Source organism: Rhinolophus ferrumequinum, chromosome 24, assembly GCF_004115265.2.
Source record: "Rhinolophus ferrumequinum isolate MPI-CBG mRhiFer1 chromosome 24, mRhiFer1_v1.p, whole genome shotgun sequence".
Lineage (NCBI taxonomy): Eukaryota > Metazoa > Chordata > Mammalia > Chiroptera > Rhinolophidae > Rhinolophus > Rhinolophus ferrumequinum.
Window position 1 is genome coordinate 4,929,586 of NC_046307.1, and position 9,436 is coordinate 4,939,021.

The following is a 9,436-nucleotide window of genomic DNA, read 5'->3' on the forward strand; positions in this document are numbered from 1 at the left end:
CTGATTGTTGAACAATTGAATACACCTGCCCACTCTCATGAATCTATCATCATGAGAGAAAGGAGAAGGGAAGCAGGCCCGCCCCTCACATTGGAGGGGTTCAGGGCAAGAGCACAGATGGAGCCCCTGACCTCCCCCTTCTATTTCTACCTGCCCCATTCTGTTCTGTACAGTGAGGGACCCACATGCACATGTGTGGATGCCCCAAGCCAAACGTCCATGCTCTGTCCACGACCCACCCACCCACACCTTGGCCTCCCTTCAGACCTCCAGGGACAGCTCTCCCTCTGAAGAGCAGATGGGAGAGAAGGCTGGGCCGGCCCTGGTAATGGCCTCAGTGCTGGCTGGACAGGGAATTCCTGCACCTGGAGGACTGGGGAGGACAGGGACATGTCCCCTTGGTCTTGTAGAGTCCTCACCCTGACCCTCTAACGCCCAGGGTGATGCCCTGTGGCTCAACGAGGAACCTCCACAACCAGCTCATGCCGCCACGCAGGGCCTTTCCAGGAAGCAGCATCTCATTCAATTGTCATCCCATTTGGAAGGTGAAAAAAACAGAAGCACAGTAAAACCAAAGCGCCGGTGAAGTGGAACAATGTGTCCAACGCTATAAAGCGAACAAACTGGGAATCTGGAATCAAATGCTGGTCTGTTTGACTCCCTTCCTCTGTCCACACAGCATGCTTTCCCTAGACTTGGTTTAAATTGGTAAACTGCCAAAGCCCTATTAGATATTAAAAAGTAAAAAACAAACAAACAAACAAAAAAAACAACCAAATTTGACAAACCAAGCACTACATCCATCAAAACAATTTAATACTAAAGAAAGAATAGAGAGGCTGGAAATGGACCCAAACACATATTAGAATCTAGTACACACAGAGGCATTTTAAATGAATGGATAAAAAGAGAAAGAATTCAATAAATGGCAGCAGGACAATGGCTAGCCATCTGGATTCGAGCTCACGGTTTTGAGCCCTGCAGACCTGCCTTTCTCCTAACACTCACATTAAACCTGATGGATCAAAAATGTTTTATATAAACAGTGAAACCACACAAGCACTACAAAAATTTCCTTCAAATACAAAAAGCTTTTCTAAAGCGGTAAGAGACACCCTATAGAAATACTATACAAGAATAAAACGGGAGTTAACAGAAAAAAGAAACACAAATGACCTGTAAAAATACGAAATACCCAGCTTCCCTCCAAACTAAAGAAATGTAAATTAAAACAAGACATCATTTCTCCCTATTGGATCATCACCACTCCTCCTCCCAGTAAAAAAAAAGGGTTGCTAAAACCCAGTCTTGGCAGGCCATGGAGAGATATTATTATGGTAACTGTAAGTCGTACCTTTTTAGAGGACAATTGGACAATACTGCATATACCAAAATTATAACGTTAGGAATTTATCCCTGGATACACTCACAAAAGTAACAAAGAGACTGCATAATATTCATTGCAAACTTATCCAAAATAGTAAAAACACACTAACGTCCATAGTAGGGCAGCTAAATAAATTGCAGAAATCCACATGATGCGATACGATGGAGGCATTGAAAGATTTATCTCTATGGTGGAAACAAAATTTTCCCAAAATATATTAAGTGGACATAAATTGCCAGAACAATATGTTATACTATTTAATTTATGTAAACAAATAAATATATATATACTTGCACATGTACACAAAAAAACCTAATAGTGAATACCTCTGGAGAGCTTAAATGGGAGCAATAGCGCTTAAGGAGGATGTTTAACTTTTTGCTTTATACTGTTATATACTACCTGAAATTTTCTTAACATAAACATTGTCACTTTTTATATAATACATTTTAAGATCCAAAGCCAAAACAGTGACCCTAAAGAAGCCCATTTTTCTGAAGTGCCACCCTGACTATTCGCAGCTGTGCTTGAGGAAGTTTCCATCTTCCAGAATCCCACTTGATGGTCCCTCTCGCCTTAGAATCTGGCCCAAAACTCAGGTCTCATTTCTGGGAAGACGCCAATTGCCACTAAGGAAACCAGGGGGGCATGTAGGTTTCCATCCATCATCTTGACTAATACTGACATAACTGGCCTACAAAAGAATTAAAATAGATTTCCAATAAATTGCATAAACTATATATAATTTTATTTTTTCTTCTACTTACCTGAACTTCAGCTCCTAGAGTAAGCATCTATTAATAGCTTATTGATAAGTAAAAAGTCAGAATACTCGTCCTCAACTAAAAAATGGGCAAAGGATTTGAATAGGTATTTTTCCAGTACCATGCAAACATCCAGTAAGCACATGAAAAGTTGTTCAGCATCATTAGCTATCAGGGAAATGCAAATCAAAACCACAATGACATACTACTTTGCACCCACTAGGATTGCTATACAGTAATGAAAAAGTCAGATCGCAGCAAGTGTGGGTGAGAATGTGGAGAACTGGAACCCTTGTACACTGCTGGTGGAAGTGTAAAATGGTGCAGCCACACTTTGGAAAAACAGCTTGGCAGGTCCCCAAAAAGGTAAACATGGAGTTACCATTTGCCAAAGCCGTTCTTCTGGGTATGTATGGAAAACGTGCCCACACAAAAGTGTGTACATGAATGTTCACAGCAGCACTGTTCACACCGCCAAAAGGTGGAAACAACCCAAGTGACCATCAGCAGATGAGTGGATGAAACGGGGTTTTGGACTGTTATATAATAATGAAGCACTGATTCAGGCTACGACACATGGGAACCTCCAAAACATTATGCTGAGTGAGAGAAGCCAGACAGAAAAGGCCACACAGTGTGTGATTGCATTTCTATGACGTGTCCAGAACACGGATATCTACAGAGACAGAAAGTAGAGTAATGGTTTCTTAGGCCTAGGGAGGATGAGGGGGTCAGAGGGTGATAACCAAAGGGTGTAGGGGTTCTTTTTGATGTGATGCAAATGTCCTAAAATTGATTGTGGTGACAGTGAATACCCTGAAACCACTAAATTGTACACTTTAAGTGGGTGAATTGTATGGTATGTGAATTATAGCTCAATTTAAAAAAAATCATCCTCCTAAATTTTTTAAAAGATGAGACCTTAGTCCATCTAGGTCTAACTTTCTCACTTTAGAGACTAGGCACTGAAGCCCACTGAGTTGAATGGCTTGCCCAAAGCCTTTTGTCATTTAGATCCCTGGTCTACTGCCTATTGGTCATTATGTCCTCACCCACTCTACAATGTTTCAGGTGAGCTCCAGTGGCCATATGAACACAATCAGTAAAGTCACATAAATCACCATGAATCTGACACACGTCTATGAGACTGGTGTTAGGAATAGACGGTGTAGCTTACTGAGGACATATTTGTTCTTGGCACTACCTTGTGTTATCGCTCAAAAAGCTGACACTTGTGACCTAGTCAGGCCAAGGTTCCCACACTTTCACTATCCAGCCATGTTTCATGACCTTTGAGCTAATATCGAATGTCAAGTCACAGAGCCTGAGCAAAGCACAGGCTTGGAGACAAGCAGACCTGGGTTCAAATCCAGCTTTGTGTGAGCTAGACAGAGCTATTCACCTTTATAAGCCTCAGGAAATAAATAAGGTATTCCTTGTGGGCACTTGTGGGCACTGGGTGAGATAGTATTACATATGATATGCTTGGCACATAAATGTTATTCCTTCCTCCTTCCGTATAAGAACTGAGAGGCCTTTATAACCGAGGCCTTGGTGAGGTCAGTCAAGCACATTGCTTGAGTTGGGTTTTCTGGGGAAGAAATTCTCCTCTGGACAGAGTTCATTGTGCCCCATAAACCCATCTAGCAGCACTTCTTCCCTCGGTGACCCTGGCACCTGTCATCTGTCCCACAATGCTGAAAACGTTGACAGGAATACCACTCAGAGAGAGAACACAGAAAAGCGCCCTGAGGCAGAATCCTGCCAGCTGTGTGCTCAGAGGCACTTGGCTTCCCAGGGAGGGCCAGGACTGCCACTGCAGGGCCCAGGAGCAGGGACAAGTCGGGGAGGGCTTGGGGTGGGCAGTCAGACAAAGCGGACCACAACCCCCAGTCCTAAAGCTGGTCCTAAAGCGTAGGAAGAGCTATCTTTTCTCAAGAAGTTCCAAAGTGAAAACATGTAAAAGATCAATTTTTGGTTACATTGTGCATACAAACTTTACTTTCAAATTATTTTTTATTGTTTATATACCATATTTTCATTGTTCAATTGATATGTGTTTATATTTGTGAAATTAGTTGGGGTCTAAGGTTAGGATGAATCGCATCCTGATTTTTCTTATTAAAATACCAAATTTAAAAACCTATTAGTAGTTTATTTAATGACTGCTTGCAGGGTTAAAAGGTAAAATTTTAAGTTGGCTTAACTGACCTGTGATCCCACGGCCACCTTGCAGACTTCTGAAGTTCCACTTTCTGGCTGTTCCACCATCACAGAAATGGCAGGCCTTCCACTGAATAATCAAAGGCAATTAATTTGTAGCAATTATCTAATTAATATCCAGCCAGTGTTCCTAGACACAGTGGAAGAAATATGTTGGAGATACCAAGAGCCACCCCAGTCTAGGCCTACTCTCCTCCCCAGCGTCACTGTCCACTAATCTTCTACAATAACTGCAAAATGGGGGCCTACTCAGAGCTGTCCCCACGCCACTCCGGAGTGCGGTTCCCAGTGTCCACGCAGTTTTCCTCCTCACCCCGCTAGCTGTCACCACTATGCCCTCGGTGTTATGAGGCCAGGCAGCGGTGGGAACCACGAGGAAAAAGGTTAGGGGGTGGGGGAGGGAAGTCGGCGGGGACTGCAATTTTAGATAAGGTGGTCATCAGGGACCCCCTCCCATGAGTAACATTTGAGCAGATCCCTGCGGGAAGAGGGAGAGATCTTCGGGCTCCCTGGGGAAAAGCGGCCCAGACCGAGGCGCTCCCTGAGTGGCCATCCATCCCTCGGCAGGAAAGTGAAAGCAGAGTGTGAGAAATGGTGCAAGAAAGCAGGAAACGATTAGCAGTGTCAGGCTTTACCTGAACCTTGGCACCTGGGGTACACCAACCAGGACCAGCTCAGGTTGCGCACTGCCCATCTAAGGGGGCAGATTCTACCGCGGTTTGGAATCGCACTGGGCGGACCTCGCATTCTCCCACCCAGCTCGCAGACGCAGCGATTTGTCCCTTTAGACGTGGTCACGCCCCGCAGGTACCGCCGCCTCCTCCCGCTCCCAGAGCGTACAGGTGACGCCAAACTCCGACTAGCCCCAGCTGGTGCCCGGGTCCCTCCCCAGCATCCCGCCTCCCTCCAGGACCCACCTCCCTCCAGGCCCCGCCCACGTCTCCGGTTCCTTCGGGGCCCGCGGATGACAGCCCGAGCCCCGCCCCTAAGCTGAGCAGGAACAATTGGTCTGAGTCCGAGCCCTCACTTCCTAATTGGTTGTGCTGTTTGACACGCTTCCCCAGAGCTGGTGACCGGGAAGTGATTTCTAAGACTTGGGCCGCGTGCATCGCTTACTGGGGAGTCGGTAGCCGCGACCGCTGCGATGACCAAAATAAAGCGAGATCCAGATGAGCAGGAGGCTCAGCCGGAGGCGTCCTCCGGGGATCGTACTTACCACGAGCTGCTGGTGAATCTGAACCCCATCGCGCAGCCCCTGGCTTCTCGCCGCCTCACGCGGAAGCTCTACAAATGCATCAAGAAAGGTACGGCGGGCGGCGCGGTGGCGCGTGGGGGCGCGGGTGGCGGGCCGAGGCCCGCGGACTGACTCTTCTGTCATTGCAGCCGTCAAACAGAAGCAGATTCGGCGCGGGGTGAAGGAGGTTCAGAAATTTGTCAACAAAGGCGAGAAAGGGTAAGAACCCCCTCCCGCTTGATTTTGCATTTCCAAGCGGTAATGAAGGTATCCCTACTATTTAGTAGGTGCTCGGTGAAAATCGGGGTAAGTGCTCTGACTCTATTAGAAGATAATCAAGCAGTCAGTAAATTCTCTTCAACACAGCTAACCTATACATCACCTAACTTACCCAGCCCAAAGGGACACCGCGGGGAAAGTGAATTCCGGGGAAGCGAATAGGATAAGCGAACTCTTCGGGTAGACCCGGCTTCATTCTTCATTCAGCGACTGTTTATTGAGTTTCTACTCTTTCAGACACTATGATTTTAATCAAAGTAAAAAATTGTAATAGGTTAACTATGAAGAAAAAGTGCTTTTGTGAGAATGATTTCCTTACCCTACATCTTTTCTGGCATTTATCAGAATCTGAAACTCATTTGTATTCTTATTCCATCTCCCAGTCAGGCCAGACAATAGGCTCTTTGAGAGAAGAGGATAAAGCCTCTCCCTGCTATATCCCCAGAAGTGTCTGGTACCTTGTAGGTGCTCAATAAATAAATATTGCTGGGGGGACTTGATGCTCAATGGAGCCTGACATAGGTGGGGGTAGCTGAGATCTGAATATATGGGATTAGTGCCGGGGGGAAGGGTTCTGCCAGAATAGGTCCCAGGGCAGGAGAGGGGAGGGGTGGACAGAGTGCCACCTTTTCATGGAGCTTTGTAAGCCGTAAGTTTTTGTACTCAGAACTTTGGGGCAACAATGAGGGTTAAAGCCAGGAAGTGACATAATTATGTTTATAACTTAAGAAGATTTTTCTGGCAACTTTGGAAAGGATCAAAGGTGCAAGAGTATATGGGGAAATTGAAATAGGAGGTTACTGTAGTCTAGAGGAGGTGAAGGATGATTTTGATTAGGTTGGGTATGGTGAAGATGGAGAGAACTAAAGTGGATGGATCTGAGAGGATTTTCAGACATGGAGTGAGGAGGTATGGGTTCTAGCTGAACAGACAGAGGGCCCACTCATTGAAACAGTGAGCAGTGGAGGGGACGGGCTTTGTGTAGGAAGATCGCGTTTGGTTTTAGGCAAGTTTTCAAGGTCCCTCTTAGACTTGTGACCCCTCTCCCCAGCAAAACTGTCAAACAGTCAGGTGGTTATATGGGCTGCAAGCTTAGAAGAGGGCCAGGATGGAGAGAATAGATTTGGGAGTTGTCGGCACATAGATGGCACTTGATGCCACGGCCACAGATGAGGTCAGAAGGTACTGAGAGGGCAGCCAAGGACCAGGTGTGAGGAGCACCAGGCTACTCAGAGGAGCCTGCAGAGGAGAGCCCACAAGGCAAAAGGCAAACTAGGAGAGTGTAGACCCAGTAGTTTGAACCAAGAGCTCTTTCCTGGTGTTTGTGGTGCTTGCATCTCACCCCTGGAGAACAGACTCTGCCTTCTGTCTTCAGGGCTCTGGAGGCCCTTGCCCCAGAGTGCCAACACCTTGCCAGCTAGAAGCCCTAGCTGAGGAATCTGGCAAGCCCTGTCAATTTGGGGACTCAGTGCATGCTTCTTAGCCTGGCACTCAAGGCCTTTGTGTGTGGTCCCTGCCAATCTCTCTAGCCTCGTCTGCCCGTCTCCATCCTGGATTCCAGAGCCATCCCAGGCTGCCATCAGCCAGCCTCTGTGTGTCTGGTGCCATTCTGATTCTCCTTAAATGCTTTCTCTGCCCCCTGCACTCCCACCCCCACCCCCACCCACAGGGCTGCCTGGCAGACATTCATCATCATTCAGCTTTCTGTTCAAGTGTGGCCTCCTGATTCTTCTTTTAGCACTTTCACAGGTCCTCTCCCAGGCAATGGGGCCAGGATTTGGTAGCTGATGCTGAAAGAAAACCCTTGATTGCATACTTGCCCTGGGGCTGTGCCAGTGGCACTTTCACTTAATGGGACAGAGACTGTTCTGTGACATCTTATTCAACATTGTGCCTTTCTCTCTGTGGCTCTAACCTTAGGTCTTCTCCCTTTTCATCCTTTGCTACACAATAACAAAATAAAAAGAAAATAGATAATAATAAAATAAATATTATTTCTCCTCCAAAAATAAATAAATAAATAAATAAAATATAAAAAAGAAAATAGAGATCATCTCTCCAGAGGAACACAGTCACCAAATACAAATTTGCACGCACTTTCAGAGGTTGGGTGACCCACGTTAATAACTGGGCTCCTTGAGGGCAGGGGCCATCTTACCCATGTCTGTACCCCCCAAGGCCCAGTCCACAGGTGGTACTTTTGACTGAAGAGGGAATGAGCAAGCTAGAAATGACAGTGTTTCTCCCGTTTCAGGATCATGGTTTTGGCAGGAGACACGTTGCCCGTTGAGGTATACTGCCATCTCCCAGTTATGTGTGAGGACCGGAATTTGCCCTACATCTATATCCCTTCAAAGACGGTAAGGAGCCCATGAGCCTGACCTTAATCCCCACTGGAGGGGGCTGGGATAGGAGCTGCGGCAGCAGGCCAGTGGGAAAGAGTACAGGCTCTAGAGCTAAGACGGGCCTGGGCGGCTTCTTGGCTGTGGCCATGCTAGTCCTGTTAGGTGGGTGCAGTGCTCAGAGGGGGTGTTCTGGGAACCTCACACATCAGGAGCCAGGTCTAGAGCACAGGGACTGGGGGGATGGCAGGAACCTGGAAAGCATAGGCCTTGCCGAAGGGGACAGCCCCTGCTGGGCTAGAGCCTTTTCACAGCTGCCACACGGGAATGTAAACCCAGTGTTGCTGGACCACTTGAAAGTTTGCTGAGTTTAATTGATGGCAACCAATTTGAAATGTTTTTAAATATAATGATGACCAAATAGCACACATCTGTGAGCCAGATTAGACTGGTGGGTTTGTGACTTCCTGGCAAACAGCCCTTCTGTCTTTTGCAGGACCTGGGTGCAGCCGCAGGCTCCAAGCGCCCCACCTGCGTGATAATGGTCAAGCCGCACGAGGAGTACCAGGAGGCCTATGAGGAGTGCCTGCAGGAGGTGCATGCCCTGCCCCAATCGGTGTGACGGACCTGGGCGGCAACCTGGGCACCTGCTCCAGAAGCTGCTGGTCTGGCGGCGAGCTGGCTGGCTACCCTCCTGCTGCCCACTCAGCATCTCCCCAGCCCCTTGAGCACATGTTTTTTCCCAGGAAGCTCCAACAGTTATTTTGTGAAGGCAAAGCCATCATCTTCTCCATAGTGCTGTTTCCTGATGAATTTCCTGGCATTCATTTCCAGAGACGAGGTGTGGGGGAAGTAAATGCTCACACTAAAATGTGATGCGTCTGTGGGTGTTCTTTCAAGCAGCAGCTGCTGGTGGGGCCAAGGAGTTGGTGGGCAGGAAAGAGTGAAGCAGCCTTTCTCACAGAGTGTTCAGTGCCAGTGCCCAGCCACCAGGCTGGTGTTAGACTCAAGCTGAGAACGGACTATTTGCTGCCCACCCTGAGCTTTTACCTCCCACTTCCAGAGTAGGTGGGAGCTGCAGGATAAGGCAGCTGAGCCCAGACCCCACTGAGCAGAAGCCTGCAGCCCCTATGAGGACACCCCAATTCCTCTTCTTCCCCCATGAGCCTTAAATGCCACTGAGAAGCTTATAAAAGCAATTTACCCA

The 9,436-nt window shown here is 47.5% G+C and overlaps 1 protein-coding gene and 1 non-coding gene across 2 annotated transcripts; both read left to right on the forward strand.

Annotated features, from left to right (window-relative positions):
• The first annotated feature begins 5,427 nt into the window (after positions 1 to 5,427).
• On the forward strand, positions 5,428 to 9,100 carry NHP2 (NHP2 ribonucleoprotein). The gene is made up of 4 exons (XM_033096318.1): positions 5,428 to 5,678; positions 5,758 to 5,827; positions 8,142 to 8,247; positions 8,726 to 9,100. The coding sequence occupies exons 1-4, from the start codon at positions 5,519 to 5,521 to the stop codon at positions 8,849 to 8,851; spliced, it is 462 nt and encodes a 153-aa protein (XP_032952209.1). The 5' UTR covers positions 5,428 to 5,518; the 3' UTR covers positions 8,852 to 9,100.
• LOC117017162 (small nucleolar RNA SNORA30/SNORA37 family) lies at positions 7,622 to 7,749 on the forward strand. The gene has a single exon (XR_004422034.1). It is a non-coding gene; the product is annotated as a small nucleolar RNA SNORA30/SNORA37 family (small nucleolar RNA).
• Positions 9,101 to 9,436: the final 336 nt, after the last annotated feature.